The sequence below is a fragment of the Haliotis cracherodii genome, unplaced genomic scaffold (genome assembly GCF_022045235.1).
Source record: "Haliotis cracherodii isolate W230 unplaced genomic scaffold, xgHalCrac1.p SCAF_14, whole genome shotgun sequence".
Taxonomy (NCBI): domain Eukaryota; kingdom Metazoa; phylum Mollusca; class Gastropoda; order Lepetellida; family Haliotidae; genus Haliotis; species Haliotis cracherodii.
This window is the reverse complement of record NW_027266269.1, coordinates 24959654-24985425: the sequence shown is the minus strand read 5'-3', so window position 1 is coordinate 24985425 and position 25772 is coordinate 24959654. Positions and strand designations below refer to the sequence as shown.

Genomic DNA, 25772 nt, shown 5'->3' with positions numbered 1-25772 from the left:
TATAGGGAGCAGAAAAAATTATGAAAATAAAGATGGTTTGGCACCAATCAACCTTATTAGGCATTTTTTTCAAAAACAATATTTTCTTTTTCAACAATGATGTACATTTATGCATCTTAAAATATATTTTGTATTTTAGATAGGATGAAATAATCTCACTAGTATATGAGCACATGGTATACCTGCCTTACAAAGATGTATTACATTCTTACATGTTTGAGTGTCAGCTAATGTTTTTTGGGCTGTAATAAAGCCAGTGCCAGACAACTGCAGCAAACAAGATAATTCACGACGGCACCAATGAAGGGATAAACAACATCCGCCCTAAGTAGGATAGTATTGGACCAGTACCAAACAACTGTACTGACCCGGTAGTTGGCAAAGTATGCTGAATGATATCAGCATTGGATAACATCAGTATTGGCCAAAGACCCACGTATGTAAAGAAGTGCTGTTTTTTAAGTTATGTGATTCCTAATCAGTCAGGATTTTCAAGTGACCATCCACCTCTATTTTAATCGGATTTCATTCCGACCAGTTACACCAATGGAAGAATTGTCAGAATACATAAAAACGACAAAACCATTTCCATATTCATAGGAAATCTGTGCCCAAAGCATAGTCTATTGTACCATTCCGACAAAACCATAAGCATATATTTATGAATGACTATCAAATAGTGATTATACCAGGAGTTTTGGAAAAGGTAAGCGTATCCTGCCCCACCACTGGCATCCGTCAGGTACAGGTACAAAAACAGGGACATATAGAATACTAGACGAGCTCCCGTGTAATACCATTTTTATGAAACTATGAATAGTTGTGGTATCTGACTCGCTTTCGCTCGTCAGATACCTCAACTATTCACGAATTTCATAAATTGGTTTTAAACGGGAGCGAACGGGGAGTAACTTACTAGACACTTCCCTCTAAGAAATAGCGTCGTAAATTATACAATGTCATCAAGCTGCGAGCAAGATGACAGAACAATGTTTTATCGGGATATAAACCATGCTTCGTTCTTCATCACATGGTTTGTCATCAAATCGTTCCTACGTCATGGCGCAAATTGCATAGTTTCATTGACCATTTTTTTTTTTTTTTTGACTGGTCATAATACTTGGATATCTGTTTCCTGGATACTGCATCCTCAGAGGAGGTACGCAGTGTACTTAGGAAAGTACGGTACTTATCTTCCAGCCTTTCATCACAGGAGAAGCAGTTCGCACTTACTCCTTACAGCGGTGTCTATACGTTTGAGTTTGGTTTATTGTTTAACGCCGTACTCAGCAATATTCCAGCTATATGAAGGCGGTCTGTAAATAATCGAGTCTAGACCAGACAATCCAGTATTTGGAATCATGATCATCGATCAAAGCAATTGGGATCGATGACATGCATCAACCAAGTCAGCGGAAACAACCCACGTACAGCTGAGAGTACGGTATGTCAGTGCAGCTGTACACTGGTCCCTTGCCTGTCGCACAACGTGTACACGTTTTGAGGGTTGTGGAGAGCTTTGTCTTTTGTCGGGATTGGCATGAAAAAAATTGTGATATATTTTACTGCTTTGATGGATTTTCCGGCAGTAAGAAAAAAAATCTTAATTGAGAATTATATTTTTGTTATACTTTCTTGACTTTTACGATCGGCGGATCCGTAAATCAATTCATATAAAAGCCTGAGGTTGAACCTGCATCAGACCTTAAGTTGATTTTAACTAAGACAACTGATACACGATGAATTTCATCTAACCACAGACTCGTGGATGTCACCAAAGTGGTAAATGTCTCAGATCTGTTTACTCACTGGTTTCGTTGAAAAATCATGGAACATGCAACACTTTTACAGAAATAACGGTTGTAAAATACATTCAGGGGGATTGTGTATAGTTTGGTGTGTATTTCAGCCAGCAATATCGAAGCTGCTTTGTATTCCGTGATGTCCTGTAACTAATCGAGTCCAGGCAAAGCGAATGAATGGATGGCAGTATGTTCACTGTTAGATACGATGACACCCAATCAGCTTCTGATCCTCCTTTTAATCGGTGGAGTTCGGCTACCTATTCTGACGAAATACCCGTTTGGGAGAACTATAATTCGAAATAAAGGTCCATCCATAACGCATACATCTCCCCAGTCCTACCCTTAATCCTTACTCCAAATTTCTCAACCAAAATCCTGTGTGCGGTGTCTGATCATGAAAACTAAATTAAATATTTTTTGCTGTAGGTGATACTTTTGATGTGCCTCTAAAGTACAGTTGAGTACTGCAACAGCATCACTCCGATGTGATCACTGTCGAATTTCAGCTCTTGTGATTTAATCTAAGACGAAACTTAGCTGAGGAAACTATGACCTGAATCCTTCTCATTTGACTTTATATATAATATCAAACTGGTTTATCCATGTTTCACAGACATCTCTGTCAGTACTGCAACAACAGACTACGTATGACGGAAAGGGTGTCATTTGGGGATTTTTCACGAGGTGAAGATTGCATATATTCAAATAAAGGTTGGCATGTGTCATAGGGTTCATGTATTTTCTCCACTTTTGTTTAAAGCTGTTCAGTTGCTGAAATGCCTTATGGAAATAAGACGTGTTCGCCCATCACAAATCTTTCAACATGTCTTCCCATCCTACCCATGTGTCCCCCATCACAAACCTCAACACATATCTCCCCATCCCTATCCCTAACTCATACCTCTAGTATACCAACCCATTAATGCATGTCTCTCCTTTCAAAAGCACCTAATACATGTCTCCCCCATCCCTGCCTTCATAAGACGTGTCCCCATCCCACCTCCCTACCACATGTCTCCCAATCCAAACCCCTTACCACATGTCTCCCAATACAAACACCTACCACATGTCTCCCCATCCCAACCCCCTAACACAAGTCTCCCCATCCCAACCCCGCAACACATATCTCCCCTGTAACCACACCCTAACACATGTCTTCCCCGACCCCTAGCACGTCTCCGAATCCTAACCCCGCAACACACGTCTTCCGATCCGAACCCTCAAACACATGTCTCCTAGCCCCAGCCCCGCAACACATGTCTCCCAATCCCAACCACCTACCATATGTCTCACCATCCCACCCCCCTAACTCATGTCTCCCAATCCCAACACCCTAACACATGTCTCCCCATCCCAACCCCCTAATACATGTCTCCCAATCCCAACCCCCTAATACATGTCTCCCCATCCCAACCCCCTAATACATGTCTCCCAATCCCAACACCCTAACACATGTCTCCCAATTCCAACCCCCTACCACATATCTCATAATCCCAACCCCCTAATACATATCTCATAATCCCGACCCCCTAATACATGTCTCCCAATCGCAAACCCCTAATACATGTCACCCAATCCCAACCACCTACCACATGTCTCATAATCACAACTCCCTAATACATGTCTCCCAATCCCAACCCCCTAACACATGTCTCAAGTCCCAACTCCCTAATACATGTCTCCCAAACCCAACCCCCTAATATATGAACGTGACTCTGTTAAAATGAAAATAATGTAGTCTTCATAAAACATACAATCCACACACCAAAATCATATGGAGAAAATTCTGGATGTGCATCTTCTAAAATAACATAATGACGCTTCGTTTGGTTTGTCAACGCTGCTCCCATAATGCATGTCACATTACATTTAGTGTCTGTGCTGGGAAATGCAAACAGTTTTTTTACATTTTCAAGAGTTTGAGAAAAACCATTTATTAGTTTCCATTGAGCGAATTACCGAATTGTCCAAGCTATGGGGTTTCAAACAACCTCAGTGTCATTGTAATGAATAACACCCGTTAATATATTACGTACGTCAGCTGAAACTTTTTGTGTCTATCTTGCTTAATTGTAAAGGGTTTGTGACAAGACATAGCACAACATTTAAACTCACACATATCAAAGGGAGGATCAACGCAGTCTGTGCTAGTTATCAGCCTTGTTAAACCAGTTATATCTTCCAGTACGTTTCATAGCTTTTAACTATTCCATCAATATCCCAAGCAAATAAGTTGCGTTCCTTGGGCACGATAGAAACCTGTGATTGTGAGTTCGAATCCCGGTTCGCCCCGGTTATGTTTCTAGGTTTGTCAGAACCATACCCGTGCTTGTTGGTTTTACCGAAGTGATAAACGTCTGAGGCCTGCATCACTTGGGGCTTTCCTCCCACATTAAGCTGACACGCCTTGATATAACTGGAATACTGTTAAAAGCGGCCCAACTCACTCACTCACTCCAAACAAATATAATGCAGTACATATCCTAAATAGGTAACCCCATCAACGCCCATGTCAATTAAGAACAATAACAGCAATATTTTGAGACCAACTCGGGTGACATTTCCACCTGTGAGAATGCACAGGTTGGTGTGAGGTCATCACCTCGGGATAGGTGTCAGGTAATTATACCTCGAGCTCTGGGCCGCTTCATAAATACATGACAACACACGAATAATTTCTTAGTTTAAAATATTTCAGTTGGATTATAGTCAGATTAAATTAATGGATTTAGAAAGGATGAAACTAATATTTTTTTGTTTGATAAACAACAAAGGGAATGAATAGTGTTTGAGGCCAAACAAAGGGAAGCAATTCTTTATTTACTTATTAAGGGTAAAGAAAAGTAACATATTCCAGTAAAAGTCGTGTGCAATAGCACTATTTACACAGTCTTCAATTAATTAAGCTTTACTTACCCTATGTACTGCATGATTCTTGGCCTGCAAATGGAAAAAATACATCAAGTTATCAAGTTCTGTTATTTTTCTTATATTTTCTCTGGTCTCTTTACATATATCACATTGACAGAAACGTGCAAAGTAGAGAGTGGTATTCTGAGTGAACTGTGAGAAGTATACTCTGACACAGCTACACCTACATCAACATTAACATGGGTTGTAGAGGGACGTGCACTGAGTCGGCTGTGAGTAGCAAACTCTAACACTGCTACACCTACATCTTCAGAAACATGTCTGGCGGGGAGTCGTACACTGATTGGACTGTGAGTATCACACCCTGACACAGTTACACATACATCTACAGAAACATGTCCAGTGGAGGGTCGTTCACTGAGAGGGCTGTGAGTATCACACGCAGGCACAGCTACACCAACATCTTTAGAGCAATGTCCAGTAGAGGATCGTGCACTGAGTGAACTGTGAGTATCACACTGTGACACACCGACATCAACATTAACATGTCTCGTAGAGGTTTGACTCGTACACCGAGTGGACTGTGATTATTTCACTCTTACACAGTTGCACCCATGTCTAGGACTGTGTCGTACACTGTGGAATGTGATTATCTCACACTGACACCAAGACATCCATATCTACTGAAACATATCCAGTGGAGTGTCGTACACTGAGTGGACTGTGAGTATCTACAGAAACATGCCTCATAGAGGGTCATACACCGAGTGGTCTGTGATTATCTCACTCTCGCACAGCTGCACCTACAGAAACATGTCTAGTACTGTGTCGTACACAGTGGAATGTGAGTCACCTGCATCTACGGAACCATGTCCAGTGGAGCGTCGTACACTGAGAGGATTGTGCGTATTACACACTGAAGGAGATACACCTAAATCTACAGAGACATGTTTAGTGGAAGGTCGTACACTGCGTGGACTGTAAGTGTGACACTCTGACACATCTACATCTGCATCTACAGAAATATGTCTTGTAAAGTGTCGAACTGTTGACTGTGAGTACCACACTCTATTATGTGCTGTTGATATTGTGTTACGTGTGACTATGCTGACATTTAGCTGGTTCGTTTGTTTGTTGTTGGGTTTTCTATTTTTGATGCCACTCTCAGCATTATTCCTGCTCCATAATGCCAATATGTAAACAATGGAATCTGCACCAGGCAATCATGAACATCGATCTACACTATCAGGATACAATGACATGCATCAACCAAGTATGTGAGCCTGACAAGCCGATACGGTTAGTGGCCTCCACGGGCAGGGGTTCCCGAAGATCAGTTCTAACATAAAACAATTACGATAGAACGTTTTAAAAGAAGATATCAAATCTGGGATTTTTTAAAGGCATAAACCTGGAAAGAATACATACTAACCTCTAATTCCTCCTCAAGCTGCTTCTGAAACAGAAATACAAAATTCATGTCAGTGGATTCAGATATATAGGATTATTTTGAAACATGTATCAAAAGAAGGGAATTTAGTTATGGATATGCAAGCTAAGCTGAATATCATCAGTGTTCTTCTGATGTTAACTTAGGTAAATAATTACACTTAGCGATGAATCGTCCTTCAGAGCCTGAAATAAACAATATAACAGTTGGGAAATACGAATAGGTACAAAAACTAAGTTACTTCTTCACACTTAATCTAGTGTAACAATGCAGTGTGACCTGGTAGAAATTGTGTATGGCTTGTGAAGCAAGGAGTGAACATGGTACTAAATACATGCCAGGCATCATGTATAACCTACAGGGCATTGATTTATGCAGCTTAGACGTAACAACAGTTATTACTAGACTGATTCAATAAACTTCATGGCCAACGGTGTAATAGTATGTTTGATATGAAATAAGAAATCTGTATGTAATGTTCAACAACTCTGTTGTCAGGGAATTCCTCAAAGTCATGCGTGTCCAAATCTATCTATTTGTTATTCTACAACCACAATACTATATCTCCAAGAAATGAGCTTGACATTGCCATGAGGTGGATTTTCCAGTGACTCAGATGTGAAGATGCACTGAGGTGATGTGAAATTGGGGTTTAACGTCGCGCGCACGCGTGCGTGCGTGTGCCTGCTTGTACTAGTCCGGACTGATGCCGATTTATAGCGCTAACCCACTGAGATGCCATGCCGCAGTTCAACATGAACACCCAACTCAGACACAGTATACTGACTCCCAGCCGACCAGTCCTTGTTGCCGGGCAGAAGACAGGGTAACAACGAGTACCATCTTTTAAGGTCTTTTGGTATGACTGCGGAGGCGGTCGAAGACGCACTGAGACGACTTAACAAAATATCGGCTCCTCGCATGCACGACACCATCCTAAACTTTATGCCAGGCATTCGCCTTAGCACTTAGGTCACGTGTGCAATATACAGGGCAGGCAGCCGACACTGTCATTGGTTGGTTGGTTTGTTGTTTAACGCCACACTCAGCAATATTCCAGCTATATGACGGCGGTCTGTAAATAATCGAGTCTGGACCAGACAATCCAGTGATTGATATCATGAGCATCGATCCACGCAATTGGGATACAATGACATGCATCAACCAAGTCAGCGAGCCTGACCACCCGACGGGACACTGTCAAAAATGACTGCGACCGTATACACAGTGATAGGTACGGTTCATAATGTGAATAGTAGCTGTGTTGCGTAATTGAAATAACTCTAAAGATGTCAACGAGCACCCCTAACATCTTGACAACATGCTGTGTGTGAATGATATGTTGCTTAACATTGGTTTTGAGATACGATACATCAACATACAGGCAGGTATATTTGAAGCAAGGAGATGTACACAAGAATATGGTTAGATGAGGTGAGGCGAGCGAGGCGAGTGATTAACTCACTCTCTCACAGCTGCACATACAGAAACATGTCTAGTACTGTGTCGTACACAGTTGAATGTGAGTCACCTGTGTCACCTGCATCTACGGAACCATGTCCAGTGGAGCGTCGTACACTGAGAGGATTGTGCGTATTACACACTGAAGGAGATACACCTAAATCTACAGAGACATGTTTAGTGGAAGGTCGTACACTGCGTGGACTGTAAGTGTGACACTCTGACACATCTACATCTGCATCTACAGAAATATGTCTTGTAAAGTGTCGAACTGTTGACTGTGAGTACCACACTCTATTATGTGCTGTTGATATTGTGTTACATGTGACTATGCTGACATTTAGCTGGTTTGTTTGTTTGTTGTTGCGTTTTCTATTTTTGATGCCACTCTCAGCATTATTCCTGCTCCATAATGCCAATATGTAAACAATGGAATCTGCACCAGGCAATCATGAACATCGATCTACACTATCAGGATACAATGACATGCATCAACCAAGTATGTGAGCCTGACAAGCCGATACGGTTAGTTGCCTCCACAGGCAGGGGTTCCCGAAGATCAGTTCTAACATAACACAATTACGATAGAACGTTTTAAAAGAAGATATCAAATCTGGGATTTTTAAAGGCATAAACCTGGAAAGAATACATACTAACCTCTAATTCCTCCTCAAACTGCTTCTGAAACAGAAATACGAAATTCATGTCAGTGGATTCAGATATATAGGATTATTTTGAAACATGTATCAAAAGAAGGGAATTTAGTTATGGATATGCAAGCTAAGCTGAATATCATCAGTGTTCTTCTGATGTTAACTTAGGTAAATAATTACACTTAGCGATGAATCGTCCTTCAGAGCCTGAAATAAACAATATGACAGTTGGGAAATACGAATAGGTACAAAAACTAAGTTACTTCTTCAGACTTAATCTAGTGTAACAATGCAGTGTGACCTGGTAGAAATTGTGTATGGCTTGTGAAGCAAGGAGTGAACATGGTACTAAATACATGCCAGGCATCATGTATAACCTACAGGACATTGATTTATGCAGCTTAGACTTAACAACAGTTATTACTAGACTGATTCAATAAACTTCATGGCCAACGGTGTAATAGTATGTTTGATATGAAATAAGAAATCTGTATGTAATGTTCAACAACTCTGTTGTCAGGGAATTCCTCAAAGTCATGCGTGTCCAAATCTATCTATTTGTTATTCTACAACCACAATACTATATCTCCAAGAAATGAGCTTGACATTGCCATGAGGTGGATTTTCCAGTGACTCAGATGTGAAGATGCACTGAGGTGATGTGAAATTGGGGTTTAACGTCGCGCGCACGCGACATGTGCCTGCTTGTACTAGTCCGGACTGATGCCGATTTATAGCGCTAACCCACTGAGATGCCATGCCGGAGTTCAACATGAACACCCAACTCAGACACAGTATACTGACTCCCAGCCGACCAGTCCTTGTTGCCGGGCAGAAGACAGGGTAACAACGAGTACCATCTTTTAAGATCTTTTGGTATGACTGTGGAGGCGGTCGAAGACGCACTGAGACGACTTAACAAAATATCGGCTCCTCGCATGCACGACACCATCCTAAACTTTATGCCAGGCATTCGCCTTAGCACTTAGGTCACGTGTGCAATATACAGGGCAGGCAGCCGACACTGTCATTGGTTGGTTGGTTTGTTGTTTAACGCCACACTCAGCAATATTCCAGCTATATGACGGCGGTCTGTAAATAATCGAGTCTGGGCGAGACAATCCAGTGATTGATATCATGAGCATCGATCCATGCAATTGGGATACAATGATATGCATCAACCAAGTCAGCGAGCCTGACCACCCGACGGGACACTGTCAAAAATGACTGCGACCGTATACACAGTGATAGGTACGGTTCATAATGTGAATAGTAGCTGTGTTGCGTAATTGAAATAACTCTAAAGATGTCAACGAGCACCCCTAACATCTTGACAACATGCTGTGTGTGAATGATATGTTGCTTAACATTGGTTTTGAGATACGATACATCAACATACAGGCAGGTATATTTGAAGCAAGGAGATGTACACAAGAATATGGTTAGATGAGGTGAGGCGAGCGAGGCGAGGCGAAATATTCCAGTATAGTTCACTCATATAGGGACGTTAATGCACGTTCGTGAATGTGGCTGCTTATACTATTCCGGAGTAATTCCCCTCTCAGAGACTTTATTCTGACTCAAGCTAACCATGCCTGGTATTATTCTCTAAATGCCCAGTTCGATTTCCGACATTGGTACAATGTATGAAGCCCATTTCTGGTGTTCCCCGTCGTGATATTGCTGGAATATTGCTAAAGGTGGCGTAAAACCTCACTCACTCCTCACTCTAAATGCCCAGTGGGTAACAAGAAGTACGATCTGTTAACGTTTATGGCGCAGCCAGAGGATCAAACCAGTAACCATCACTCTCCAGGCAGACGCTCTATCCACCAAACTCTGGACGTGGTGTAACACTACGAGAGAAGTGATTTGTAGGAAGCCATTGAATGATTTTATAGGGGCACAAAACGATGGCAATGTTGAGAATTTCAGCTTGGAAGTAAGCCTGGTTTAAAAGACATGTATTCCACAAACACAACGATACCAACACGGTCCCGATATATTGTACTATATTTCCCCAGCCAATCAAACATAATGTCGACTCACTGGGATTGACCTCGGCCTAGTGAACAGTGATTTCTATTCAATCATCTACGTGAAATCAACACAACAAACCAACGTCAATCTGTCAGGATTATCACAGACTTTCTCCGTGGTGCACATGCCAGCTGTTCAACTGAAGGGGGAAGTGCAAGCTGTTATTTTGCCGAGGCTTGGAGAATCATAAACTGTTTAAATCCTTATCTTACTAGTAATCCAGAACCAACTCAAAATATGCGGTTGAGGCAAGAAGACGGTGAAAAGAATTTGGCCCAACATATTTGGTTTGTTACAGGAAGAGAGGGTGTACGCACGTTGTGCATGTGCAGGTCATGACGATGAAATTGACTACGCTCCCGTGGACACACATGTTGCTCATAAAGACATTTTCGCCATCGGTGTAAGATGTCGATACCAGAATTCGAAGTCGTTTGTTAGATTCTTGTTTGTTGATTAAAGCCGCACTCAGCAATATTCCAGCTATATGACGGCGGTCTGTAAATAATCGAGTCTGGACCGGACAACCCAGTGACTGATATCATGAGCATCGATCCACGCAAGTCGATCCAACCAAGTTAGCGAGCCTGACCATCCGATGCCGTTAATCGCCTCTTACGACAAGCATAGTCGCCTTTTACGACAAGCTTGGTTTCGTTAAGTGTTAATCACGAACAAATAAACATACCAAAGCTCACAAATGTTATATTTGGGAAAACAATCATTTGTAAAGCACACATTTTAGCACGTTTTTGGTTGAGTCCCATCCGGGAAAAAAGTACTAGAATTTGTATTTTCCTGAGTGTTTGAGTGAGTATGGTTTTACGCCGCTCTCGGCAATATTCCAGCAATATCTCGGCGGGGATACACCAGAAATTGGCTTCACGCATTATACCCATGGGGAAAATCAAACTCGGGTCTTCGCTGTGACGAGCGAATCTTTTGACCATTAGGCTACCCCGCCACCCTATTCCACTAAGAAAGTATTATCCCTAATATAACAATGGTTATATTTGACCACTTTCTAAATGACATTGTGTATTCATGTCAAAGCTAGGTAAGCATGGCCAAATCATACATTCTCAGACTGAGGAATTGGCCTTTAATGTCATAAATTACATGTAGAAAGAATAAACAAATGAATCTCAAGTATTGTCGCGATAATTCTCCACTGTTGTTATCTATACACATTTGCGGTCACCGTTTTCACAGTCATAGGGTACCTCACATCAGCACAAACTATTATGTGCTATTGAACTCGCCACAAGAACTCGTTGTAAGCCGAAACAGGACATGCGCATATCCATCGTTCAACTTGTCGCGGACTACCCACTACCCCATTCTTCACAATAGACGGCACATATTCACATATTCATACGGGTTCATTATTAGGTCACAACTCAACCTATCCCAGCTTACCAATATGCTATTTAAGGGAGGAGCATCACATCCAAATATACTGCTACAAGAATAGCATGTTGTGAAATTGAAGTGGTGTTGGATGAAGCAATACATCTACAACACTGACGAGTGAAGGAGTTGATGTCGTTTTACGCCATACTCATCAGCATTCCAGTATGGAAAAAACTGGCCTTTGAATATCACACAAGTGGCCCTTGTTCGATTCCCCACATGTGTACAATATGAAGCCCATTTATGGAGTCCACCGCCGAGATATCGATGAAATATTGCTAAAAGTGACCTGAGACCATACTCACACATTATTCATAACAGAAAACCTCATGTCATCAACAAATGATATGACTTGTGAAGATCCGGGGTAGAATAGGTCTTCTGCAACCCATGCTTGCCGGAAAGGCGACTAACAGGATCGGTTGGTCAGGCTTGCTGACTTAGTTGATGCATGCCATCAATCCCAATTGGGTGGGTCGATGCTCATGATATCAATCACTGGATTGTCCGGTCCAGACTCGATTATTTACAGACCGCCGTCATATAGCTAGAATATTACTGTTTGTGGCGTTAAACAACAAACAAACAAAGTGTCTAATCGTAGAAATGTTTAAACCACGAGCCTCTCGAGTGGTCTAACGTACTTAAACCATATCCAACATTTATAGCACCTCAACTGCCTAAAAAACATTGTTTTGTTAAAGGTATTTTGAAAGATATCAAGAAACTCAATGCTCAACTTTGAGACCACTGTGTAAGTTGGCCCTGCGTGAAGCACGTGAAATCTGTCCCCCGAGCCTTTCGCAGTGCACCTCACACTTTGCCGATTTGCGTTATGAAATGCATGTCCCAGGGCAAGTATATCATTCATTGTGGACCAACTCGAGCACTTTTATCAATCACTTAAATATTACTTGCCAAAATTGATGGTCTTATCATGAGCAAACATAGCCCTCATCAAGATAATAGTAATTTCGTTTCCATCTGTACGTTTCGTTGAACGAAAAGCTACCAAATCGCATGTACTGTACAAATACTTGAATTCATAGAGTCACATACCGTATAAAATAATCATAACACATATTTCACAGTTCATAAACGGATAAGCAATTAGTCCTGATATAACTTAATATTTAGTTGTTAATTTCTCACAATTCTTTACATTGTCACATTGGCAGAAGACTACATTCATTTATCTTCCGTGCGGGTTCCAATCCCGCCGGCGACAAACGTTTTTCATGAAATTGTTCTATCATCAAGATAAATGATACTTGTAGTCTAGATCAAGTGGAAGCCTCGGTGTCTGAGTTGGTCAGATCGCTGACTTTGTGTGCTGGCGATTAGGTGCCCCATTACCCGAAGTGGTAAACGTCTGAGACCTGCATTCACTTCGGGCTTTCTTCCCACATTAAGCTGGCACGCCGCGATATAACTGGAAAACTGTTAAAAGCGGCGTTAAACAAAAACTCACTCACTCACTCACTCACTTAAATGCAAGGAATCTGACGATCTTATAAGGTCGACTACTGTTTTTAAACTGCTCTTTGTTATGTAAACTTTTATGTTTATTCAAATTACGTTTTGCCTGGTGATACCGTCCCCTACTTATCATACATAGGCGTACGAACGAAGGCTTAGATCTATTGCATTCTGGTCTACGTCAGTAGATACCCTGATTGACACGTTCCACACCAAATGCTGATTTGGCTGAGAGTATGAAACTGGTCAGTCCTTTGGTTCTTGCATTTAAAATCTCCAACCAATTTTACATCAAAGTTATCTCTGTATTTTACAATATCATCTTCTCAACAGGACCGCCTTCGTGGTCTTGTGGTAAAGCATCCGCCCCGGCCGCGCCATACCAAAAGACGTTAAAAGATGGTACTTGATGGCTAAAAGGAGGACTGGTCAGTTCGGAGTCAGTATACTGTCAGTGAGTGGGGTATACGTATTAAACTGCGGCGAGGTATCTCAGTGGGTTACCACTATAAAATCGCCATCAGTCCGGACTAGTAAGAGTAAGCAGCCAAACACACACGTGCATGCACGTCGCTATATAAGTGCAATAATCTTGGACGCGAAGTTTAATGCCATTTCACCTCACCTCATCTAATATTCTCAACAAGCAAACATGCTGTGATCATAACAAGAAGATCCCTCTGGTGGAATGTACTGACATCCTACCAATATATCCTTGTCACTTTTCACCAGATGATATGAATGTTTTGTCCATAGGACACAATCACAATTAGTCCTCACTTCTGTGACCAGGTGAGACATATGTCTCTTAACGAGAGGAGTTACTGTTCGTGGTGTAAACATAACACATAGGAAGATTTGATAGTATGAATGTCATCAAGTTTGATCTCTGCAAAGAGATCAATATCCAAATTATTAATAAAACCAGAGAAGTCAGGATTTATCAATTTACATACACATACATTAATAAACTTTATACACAGCTTAGTCATGTTTTAGGGATTGTTGTTGTTGTTGTTGTTGTTGTTGTTGTATTACTGTAGTTGTAATTCTTGTTGTTTATTGTTATTCTTCCTTGACACCTCTATGGGTCACTGTACTTTGCCTTTTCCCCAGGTTGAACAGTTGCTGGTGGAGATATGCGTGGGTTTGATGTCTCTCTGCTATTGCTTAGAGGAGGGCAATCTCTCTGATATTGCATGTCTCTAGTGTTATTATCATGATAGCCACTGTCTGAGCAGATTCTTCTGTTCTGTAAGTACGGTCTGTCCCTCACAAACATTGCATTTTTACCATTTGACAAAGAACGTGTATTTCAAGTTTGGGGGACAACAGAGAGCTGAAAACGCGGCGCCATTCTATTTCCAACTATGGCGTCGTGTGCGGTGTGACCTCATAACAGTGACGTGCTGTGTACAACAAAAACGTGCAAGGCTTGATTCATTTTTCTTCAGGGACATGGAAGTATCGGCTTCATGGTGACAAACGGAGTATCAGTGTTACACACTTTCATTGTCTGCCATATATGCGAGCAAGGTATAATGATGTAAAAAAACACTTTTTGAGCATAATGAAACGTCATATTTTTTTATCGGCGTTTTCTTTTTTTCAGATGCACAACCTAAAATGCCCGCTAAACTCAATCTCATTGATAACATTAAAGAGTTTGTGTTAAATTCTGTCACGGTAGAATTGGGATAAACATGTACAGCCAAGTGTTATACAGCACGTTCAGTTTCAGTTCAATTTCGCGCGATGAAATGTAACTTTACTCAACATTGAAAAGACAGTATGTTTATCTCCTTGTAGATATAAAATGCTACTACTATTTTACCACTATAAAGACACATAGTCATTGAAACGTACATAAAATGTCTTTACTCTCCCGGTGAATATTGTGTATAAGCTAACAAAGCAAACGGCATAAACGTTACGTTGTGAGGATTGCAAGACCCGATTCACAATTCCCACTTATGATATTGGTCATTATTTCCGTCAAATCTGGCATGGCCATCTGTAGATCAGAGCAGGCATACAGAATAGGCTCTTCAGGTGGAACTAAACGTGCAGGTCGAGGATGTGGCACACGTGTAGACAATCTCTCTGGACCTCAGTTTGAACAGCACATAGCTCTGTGGGTAAGAAGCCTTGCACGACCCACCTTTCTAACATCTTATAGTCCCATTTAGAAGCTGTAGTATTAACTGAAGACAGATTTGACGTCCTGCTTTCAGCTTTTTTATTCTTTAAGGTATTAGGGTTGGTATATAGGTAGCGTATGGGTGGGTATGTAGTTATCAGTTTGTGTATGACATTTTTAGGGTGGTTGTGTAGGTATGAGTGTGATTGTGTAGGTATCAGATTTGTTATTAAGGTATCAAGGTGGGTATGTACATGTAGGTATAGTGTGAGTAGCTGTCAGGATAGGGATATAGGTATCATATTTCGTAAGTAGTTACCAATGCAGGTAAGTAGTTATCAGGTTGAATAGGTAGTTAAAAGGGCTGGTTTGTGGCATAAGGGTGGGTATTTCAATATCAGGTATGTAGGTGCATGATCGGGTAGTTAATTATCAGGTTGTGTGTGTAGGTGCATGATCGGGTAGTTAATTATCAGGTTGTGTGTGTAGGTGCATGATTTGGTATGTAGTTATCAGGTTGGCTATGTTGTTATCAGGTTGGCTGTGTAGTTATCAGGTTGGCTATGTAGTTATCAGGTTGGCTATGTAGTTATCAGGTTGGCTGTGTAGTTATCAGGTTGGCTGTGTAGTTATCAGGTTGGCTATGTAGTTATCAGGTTGGCTATGTAGTTATCAGGTTGGCTATGTAGTTATCAGGTTGGCTGTGTAGTTATCAGGTTGGCTATGTAGTTATCAGGTTGGCTGTGTAGTTATCAGGTTGGCTATGTAGTTATCAGGTTGGCTATGTAGTTATCAGGTTGGCTGTGTAGTTATCAGGTTGGCTGTGTAGTTATCAGGTTGGCTATGTAGTTATCAGGTTGGCTATGTAGTTATCAGGTTGGCTATGTAGTTATCAGATTGGGTATGTAGTTATCAGGTTGGCTGTGTAGTTATCAGGTTGGCTATGTAGTTATCAGGTTGGCTGTGTAGTTATCAGGTTGGCTATGTAGTTATCAGGTTGGCTATGTAGTTATCAGGTTGGCTGTGTAGTTATCAGGTTGGCTATGTAGTTATCAGGTTGGCTATGTAGTTATCAGGTTGGCTGTGTAGTTATCAGGTTGGCTGTGTAGTTATCAGGTTGGCTATGTAGTTATCAGGTTGGCTATGTAGTTATCAGGTTGGCTGTGTAGTTATCAGGTTGGCTGTGTAGTTATCAGGTTGGCTGTGTAGTTATCAGGTTGGCTGTGTAGTTATCAGATTGGGTATGTAGTTATTACGTTAGGAAAGTAAGTAAATGTTTGGGTATGTAGGTAAATGATTAGGTATGAAGGTGCATGGTTGGGTATGTAGGGACATAATGGGGCATACCGAATAGGTACCTTGGCTCTTCAGGTAGAGCTAAACATGCAGGTTGGGGATGTGGCACACGTATAGACAATGATTGGCAATCTCTCTAGACCTCAGTTTGAAGAGTATATGTATCTATGGGTACTTAGCCTTGCACGACCCAATTTTCTAACATGTTATAGTGCCATTTTAGAAGTTGTAGCATTAACTGAAACAGATTTGACGTACTGCTTACAGCTTCTTTATTCTTTCCTTGCAACGTTACGGTACAGATGTTATCAGGCTAGTGAAACAGGTACCAGCATCTCTACCGAAGTGTCAATGACGGAATATAGAAGTTGCAGGTAAAGAGGTGATAAGGTTGCCTGTAGTTTCACTATTGGTGGATAGTGAGCTGCACCACCAGTGTGTAACATTATCCGTATTATTACACATATACAGGGACACAGACAAAACACCACACCGCACTTCTCCTGGCAGCTGATATGTCCACCCATTGATTTGGTACATTGTTTAGCACGCATAGTGGAAGAAAGTGAAATTGGGGTACTTACATGGATCTCTTGGCCATCATACTGAAACAGAAGATGATTTCATGAGGACACAAGCCAGTTTATCCCAATGAGTGCACACCAAAAGAAAATAAGATTAATCAGATAGTTTTCAAGCAAGTGCATGAGTGAATCGCTGCCCATTTGTGCGTATATATTTCAACCACTTATTATGGTTGCACGTACATGTACATGGACTTTATCTCTGTATGTTGTATGTAAATCATATCCAAGATTATTTGTAATTGCGAAAACAAATGACACAGATACTGTGAAAATGATATTTCAGGTGTCAGATATATAAATATAAGTGTCCCATATTATTCGGAAATAGAGAAAGATGTGGATTGTTTTATTTATCAAGGACCTGACCCAGCTAACACTGACAGCAAACATGTATGTTGTAGTTGGAATCAGACTATTGGTGATTATATATTATACATATATGATATATTATGAGTAGACAATTTCTTTCACCTAGAAGATTTTAAGTCCTTATGCGCACCTTCTGATTTCCTTCCTGGGGGGATGGATTGGTTACCACCATTATGATTTTAAAGTAAGTGACGTGACACTACCTGGCCCTGTAATCTTATGATACAAAGGCAAAGAGTGCCTGAAGCTAGAACAGTTCAGTGAGCGAGTGAGTGAGTGAGTTTTGTTTAATGCCGCTTTGAACAGTATTCAAGTCATATCACGGCGTGTCTGCCTAATGTGGGAGGAAAGCCCGAAGTGATGCAGGTCTCAAACGCTTGCTACTTTGGTGAAACCCACGAGCACGGCTATGGTGCTGACAAACCTAGAAACATAACCGGGGCGAACCGGGATTCGAACCCACAATCATAGTTTTCTGGCAAGCACAAGGGACGCAACTCTGCACAGCGAATTGCCGCGCCTTAGTTGACTGGGCCAACCGTGACCCCCTATCACAGTTCAATAAAATAGTTATGTTATCTGTGACCTTTAACTTCTCGGATAGTGTGTCGTCAACGTCTTTATCTGATTGTCATAGGGAAACACCTCAGTCAGTTAGGCAGTCGATACATATAAAACACAAGTTTGCTTCAGGATTGATTTTCTCTTGTCATTATACATGGTCGTAGGTATCAGATTGGTTATGAAGGTATCAGGGTGGGTATGTATGTATCAGGGTGGGTATGTAGGTATCAGGATGGGTATGTAGGTAGCAGGTTTGTTATGAAGGTATCAGGTTGGTTATGAAGGTATTAGGGTTGGAATTTAGATATCTTGGTGGGTATGTAGTTATCAAGTTGTGTATGATATTATAGAAGTTTGGTTATGTAGGTATCAAATTCGTTATTAAGGTATTAGGGTTGGTATGTAGTAATCTGGGTGGGTATGTAGTTATCAGTTTGTGTATGATTTTATAAGGGTGGTTATGAAGGTGTGAGTGTGTTTTTTTAGGTATCAGATTGGTTATTAAGGTATCAAGGTGGGTAAAGTGTGGGTGAGTAGTTCTCGGGGTGGATATGTAGGTATCATGTCAGGGATATAGGTATCATATTTCGTAAGTAGTTATCAATTTGGGTAAGTAGTTATCAGGTTGAATAGGTAGTTATAAGGGCTGGTTTGTGGCATCAGGGTGGGTATGTCAATATCAGGTATGTAGGTGCATGATCGGGTAGGTAATTATCAGGCTGTGTGAGTAGGTGCATGATTTGGTATGTAGTTATCAGATTGGCTATGTTGTTATCACGTTGGGAATGTAGGTGCATGTTTTGGTATGTAGGTAAATGATTAGGTATGAAGGTGCATGATTGGGTATGTAGGTACATAATGGGGTATGTACGTGCATGGTTGAATATGCAGGTGCAAATTGTGTATGTAAGTATATAATTGGATATGAATGTATCTGTGTGCGTGTGTAGTGATCAGGGTGGGTATGTAGGTACATAATTTGGTATGTAGGTACATGTTTAGGTATCTAGGTGTGGATTTGTAGGTATTCATCTTGTACATGTTCCAGTTAATAGATGGACGTATTGATACATTTGAATCTTTCAAATTAATATGTATATGTCCGTTGAATATGTCACCATGTGTACCGATTGATATTTCATGTACGGAAGAGGATCTCAGCTAAGATGACATTGTTTTGCATGTTACTTTCAATAATTCAACATTGCATTTTGCTTTATACCAACTGTTATTATGCAACATATTACCTTTTGCATTGACAAACATTCGGCATTGCAGATTGCATTGACCAACTACACTCTCCTCCTGAATATGTGATTATGCCTGATGAAATACAGTATTTGTCTCTTTTGCTAAACAATTGTTCATTCTGCATTGTTTCAGAAAAGACTATTACGAGTGATGCAGAATGTAATATTGTCGGATTTATGATTCAACTACCCCGTTCCGCTTTATGCCTGTTTTTTAATCATATTAACATCTCGTCTACACGCATGTTTGCACGGTCACTAAGAACAATCAATTAATGATAATTCATTATGACTACGAAACTTTGAGAGGATAGCTCTGCGTCTCCAGATGACCAGGCCAATTTGTACAATTTCCCATTTGAGAACATAATTTTGAAACATATTGACAAATGAAACAGAAGAGCATAGTCCCCTCTTTATATATTAAGTTTCAACACAACCGAACTTTATAGATCATGTGTTGCTTGGTGTTTATCAGATTAAAGGTCTAAACAATAGATTTTTTAAAAACCTCTCAATATGAATTGAAGGTGCTCCCTCAGGAAGTATCAAAACGTGTGTCACTTTTGGAAACGTTTCCTGAGTAAGGGTGGTTTGTATAGGACTCTTATTATATATTCATGTGTACATCGGAAGCGATTGATGCTATAATACATAGAGCGACGAATGACAATGCTATTATATTCTACCCAAAAGATGTTTATGAAACATATTATGAAAGAATCGGATGTTATTTAATCGTTTTGGAGTAGTACGTTATATCTGAATAGATCAGTGGTCCCAAATCGGCCAAAAATAGCTCATGAATCGAGTCAGTTTTAAGCAGGTGAATGTTTTATTTTACGTCCGCAACGGCTTTTAAATTATGAATGAACCAGACAGGCACACTGGTACTAACTAGGTCCTCTGTACCCAATGATCGATATATGGTCGGTTGGTCGGTTTGCTGTTTTACACCGCACTCAGCAATATTCCAGCTACATGTATATGACGGCGGTTGATCGATATATGAAGCCAGTATATTGCAGCTCATGTAGCAACGAGTATACGCCGTAGAGGGGTACCTTAAAAAGAAACTAGAATTGAGGAAATCGGCTGCCCTAGCACTTTGGTTTCTAGCTATTCATGTACCACTTTATTAGTAGTCGATGTACTTGTCCGTGTTGAGGTGCTGGTCCGTTTTGACTGATATCCCATCGAGACACACAAAGCAAATTGCTCAAAATGTTCCAGTCATAATGACAACAAGCAGAAGAGCAGATATATCATAATTCGTCATGTACGTCCCCGTCACGCATGTGTGTTCACAAAACAATAATATCATACAATTCGTGGAAGGAATAGTTGAAATAAGATTACGAAAAAACTAAACTTTGCATCACTCACAGTAGCACCTTCAAGTAAGCAACATGGAAGAGGATGTATCGCAAACAAGGAGAATATCATTTTGCACCCGTCACAGTGACATTTGTCAAAAAAGAGGATGTAGTTTCGAAAGTTGGTGAAGCAAAATGCAGTGTTGAATTGAAAGCAGTATGAAGTATAAGGCGATTTTTGCACAGCTCATCTTTCAGACTCAGTGGGTGGACACAGAATCAGTTCAGGTAAGAATGTCTCTCCATAGATGAATTTGTTTCACCATCACTCAAGAGAGAATAACGGCAGATTTAATAAGTACCAAACAAATAAGGTAAGAATGTTTCTGTGGTGCTTCTTTCTTTAGCTCTACTAATAATATTATGCTTATGGCAGTTGAATATGTAACAGTTTGTATTGCCTTCGGGCTGAAACACAACAAGTACTTTCTTCAATACCGATATTGTCTATTGCACCAATATCTCTTAACAGTATTGTCTTTAAGATAAGATCAACACATATGCTAATTAACCAAATATTTGGATGTTTTAGTAGAACAGGCTTAGTAACCACATATTTTGATGTTGATTTTAGGCACTATTAAGATGTCTACCCAGCTAACCGTTTTTCCGCACTTCGAAACCTATGGACTTTTCTATCCATTTTTCTATTCTTATAGATGACAAATTGACTTTTTAAGTAAACATGTTTGTGACATATGTAAAAAACGACAGAGTAATTTGATTGGACATTCAAACTTTTATGTCATATACTACGTTATATATCATCGTTATATCTACAACCGAATGTCATCACTTCAAACTGTATTATGTGATTTCAGCACACATTCACTGACGGAAGACCTATTACAAACGCCTGTCAGAAATCTAATCTATGCAAACTACTTAAAACTGTGCTGCTTCTTGGTGTTAGGTTTTTGTCAGTTTGAATCGTTGTCTTGGATGTTAACAACAACCCTCCTTCATGCAGTCATATCGACATTCACCTACCACCCCTATATCACCCCACCTGCTTCATGAGTTCAATAGCTTAGTTGGCAGTTAGTCCTGTGTGTAGGGGTATCAGTATTGGGGTGGTAGTTAGTCCTGTGTGTAGGGGTATCAGTATTGGGGTGGTAGTTAGTCCTGTGTGTCGGGGTATCAGTATTCAGCTGGCAGTTAGTCCTGTGTGTCGGGGTATTAGTATTGGGGTGGCAGTTAGTCCTGTGCGTAGGTGTATCAGAATTGGGGTGGTAGTTAGTCCCGTGTGTAGGGGTATCAGTATATGGGTGGCAGTTCGTCCAGTGTGTAGGAGTATCAGTATTGGGGTGGTAGTTAGTCCCGTGTGTCGGGGTATCAGTATTCAGCTGGCAGTTAGTCCTGTGTGTAGGAGTATCAGTATTAAGGTGGTAGTTAGTCCCGTGTGTAGGAGTATCAGTATTCAGCTGGCAGTTAGTCCTGTTCGAGGGGTATCAGTATTGGGCTGGCAGTTAGTCCCGTGTGTCGGGGTATCAGTATTGGGGTGGTGGTTAGTCCCGTGTGTCGGGGTATCAGTATTGAGTTGGTGGTTAGTCCTGTGTGTAGGAGTATCAGTATTGGGGTGGTAGTTAGTCCCGTGTGTAGGAGTATCAGTATTCAGCTGGCAGTTAGTCCCGTGTTTCGGGGTATCAGTATTGAGTTGGTGGTTAGTCCCGTGTGTCGGGGTATCAGTATTGAGTTGGTGGTTAGTCCTGTGTGTCGGGGTATCAGTATTGAGTTGGTGGTTAGTCCCGTGTGTCGGGGTATCAGTATTGAGCTGGTGGTTAGTCCCGTGTGTCGGGGTATCAGTACTGAGTTGGTGGTTAGTCCTGTGTGTCGGGGTAACAGTATTTATATCTGGAATATTACGTTTCCCCCATCTCCAATCATTAAACTGTTGTTTGCTCTAGGGTAAGCATCAACATGCACAGATTAAAGGTACTTTTTAATTATGCCATAATATAATATTTCTGTAATATCTGAGCTTTGAGTCATGTCCCGATTTATCCATCCATGATTGTTTATCAATGTCATCACATCTCTGTTTGATCAAACCAATAAAACGCCTCATATTACCAAAATCTTGCTCTTTCCAAGGTAAACCCAAACCAAGGCTAATTGAACAAGTTCCTTGCTTTTAAGTGCAAAACCCTACCGCCCTTCTGCTGATTTATACTGATAGAAATACACATGTGTAACTAATACTGTCATATTGATAATAGTTGCATCCAGTAATTCATATGTTGGTTCACTTAGAGAGAATATCGGTCTGAGACGCCTCTCGCGACAATATTTGGTACACTTGGTACTTTAGAAAAAATATATTATGTACATGGAGAATATGAGGTGAAGGATAGAATCCTCCAATTTTTCTAATCAAATATATGAAGACATGAATAGGTAGAATAACAAAATTGTGTATTGTAGATTTTAAAAATGACAAAACCGTGACAGCCTGCTGTGATAATGTCTCTTGAGTGATACACCAAGAGCCAAAAGAAAACTCCTAAATATTCATAGCAAGATACTATATCAATGGGATTTCCTTTCTGCATGACTTTTCACATTGATTTTTAATTGCCATTTGTAACAACAAGTAGTTATTTTTTCTTTTCTCTGTCAACCTATAATGGTGCCATGAAACATAACAATATTATCTGCCAGAGTAAAGAAAAGAATTCCAACAAATCAGTACCAATGCACTTCTGATTGTCAAAACACAAATATTAAACTATATCATTTATAAGGAAAGAAAATAAGAACAGCGACAACTGCCGAACACCAAATTAGAAAAACTGTGTTGCCACCTAATAGTGCAACACCTGACTTCACTTTCATGTTGCTAATTAATCGAAATATTTTACATTTCACATTTCCAATCCATAATTTACAAAACAGACACCTCCTAAAAATGTCATGGAAAGCTGACTTAAATCAATAAAAACACAGAACAATCTACCCTTATAAAGAGACAAATAATTTGAGATAATAGTATAAACATAGTTGATGGTTTGTGATAGGCGTGGGAGGTCGTGTGTCGTGTGTAAGCTCTTTGATGGTTGATGATAGGTGTGCACGTTTGTGGGGTGTGTAATGCATCTGGTGAAGCACAAATGTAGTTTTCCTACTCTCGTAATCTAATTAGTTACACACGTTACTGCTACATTGTTTACTGACACCAGCGTCGATGTGAATGAAATGGTAGGAAGCGTTTGCTCCATGCTTTGACGTCAAGTTAGAAGGTTAGTTATTTACCTTGTGCGTATTTTAATGACTCACAAAAGTAGAACCTTAGCTACTTGGGACAGTATTCTACCCCAGCAATGGAAATATTAACAAGTCCTGCCTGCTCATGATCAAGCGATCCCTAAGAAAATCTTGGCTGGCTGCAGCCCAACTGACTAGTTAATCTTGTGCTATAAATACGTTGTTTAGGCAAGCATTCAATATTTTCTGTGCAAGACCTTCAAAGAATAAAGATCAGGTCTATGATAAAAATATGGCCACCACAAAATGACATTTTCCAGTAATATCAGGCAAATGTAGAACTCATTATGTGAATATCTGGACCTATGACTGGTTTGTGGTATGCACTGGTCTGCATGCAGATTGTTAAGAATCTTGTTGATGTGTGAAATCTTCCACAGAACATGGCGGAATAATAAATAATAATAATAAACAAGACAAATACAATATATTAGTTACTTGACACCACTACTAAATAATCCTCAAAGATCTGCTTGATATTTGTTGAAGCATGTAATATTCCATAGCTGAGTGTATAATTAAGAAATCTAGATCAGCCTAAATTATAACAAATCAATATAACACAATGATTTCAGTCCCCGAAAAAGCAAAAGTAATTACACTGGTTACATGGGTGTAACTACTTTCTATTGAAAGAATGAACACTGACAGTCTTAAAGTGGCGTGTGAGCCTAATGGTCTGACTTAAATAGCTTATCTCTCAGATTAGACATGCCTGTTGAGGAGGGAGTAAATAAATACCGTTGCTAGTCTAAAAAAGTCCATAACACTGATTTCTATGTGAATAATTCCTAACCATTAAATTGCATATGAAACATGACAACCATAGATTCTAAATGCATCTGAATAAATAGTTTTTCACTGAATGACAGCAATCTGATTGATAGCGTCAAGCAAAGTTAAGTGATGTTTCTATGGCATCTATACGATAATTTCTATACTCAAATATGGCTGTCAAACAACGCAACTATCGGTATGGCTTAAAGAATAGAAGATAGAGACACAAGGCACAAGTCTCGAGCTCACCTGAGTTGTACAAAATAATGGCGGCCATGTATAAAATTGGATCGCAAGTCTGTGAGCACGTTTATGAGACACTATAGCTGTCGTCTGGAGACACAAATAGCACTCAAGTCAAGCCACACCAAACGTTCTGACAGTATGTTGAATAAATACTTGACTATACTAAACTTATACTGCATAATCAAAGAGGATGAATCAAATAGATCAACTAATAAATCACTATATGATAGAACGTTGCAGAATATACTGCTACTGGAAATCTTATTAATCCAACAGAATAAATCAATGAGCGATGAGGTGAAAAGGCCAACGGGAGGAAGTTTCTGATAAGCAACGTGATCAAACAAAACGTAAAATAGATATATTTGTGACTTTGCTGTTGTTTTGGTGTCCATATCTCAATATTATATGAGCACATGGTATACCTGCCTTACGATGATGTATTACATTCTTACATGTCTGAGTGTCAGCTGTAATAAAGCCAGTGCCAGACCACTGCGGCAAACAAGATAATTCACGACGGCACCAATGAAGGGATAAACAACATCCGCCTTGAGTAGGATAGTATTTGACCAGTACAAAACAACTGTACTGACCCGGTAGTTGGCAAAGTATGCTGAATGATATCAGGATTGGATAACATCAGTATTGGTCAAAGACCCACGTATGTAAAGCAGTGCATTTTTTTAAGTTATGTGATAACCAATCAGTCAACCAATACATAAAAGCGA

The 25772-nt window shown here is 40.2% G+C and overlaps 1 protein-coding gene across 1 annotated transcript in view; it reads right to left on the bottom strand.

Annotated features, from left to right (window-relative positions):
* LOC139460323 (serine-rich adhesin for platelets-like) overlaps positions 1–25772 on the bottom strand; it is an 84062-nt gene that overhangs the window by 29974 nt on the left and 28316 nt on the right. The window contains exons 3-6 of the mRNA XM_071241815.1: positions 17193–17213; positions 8245–8268; positions 6109–6132; positions 4722–4745 (exon numbers count right to left, since the gene is read on the bottom strand). Of these exons, the coding sequence (XP_071097916.1) occupies positions 4722–4745; positions 6109–6132; positions 8245–8268; positions 17193–17213 (93 nt within the window). The remainder of the gene's footprint in view (positions 1–4721; positions 4746–6108; positions 6133–8244; positions 8269–17192; positions 17214–25772) is intronic.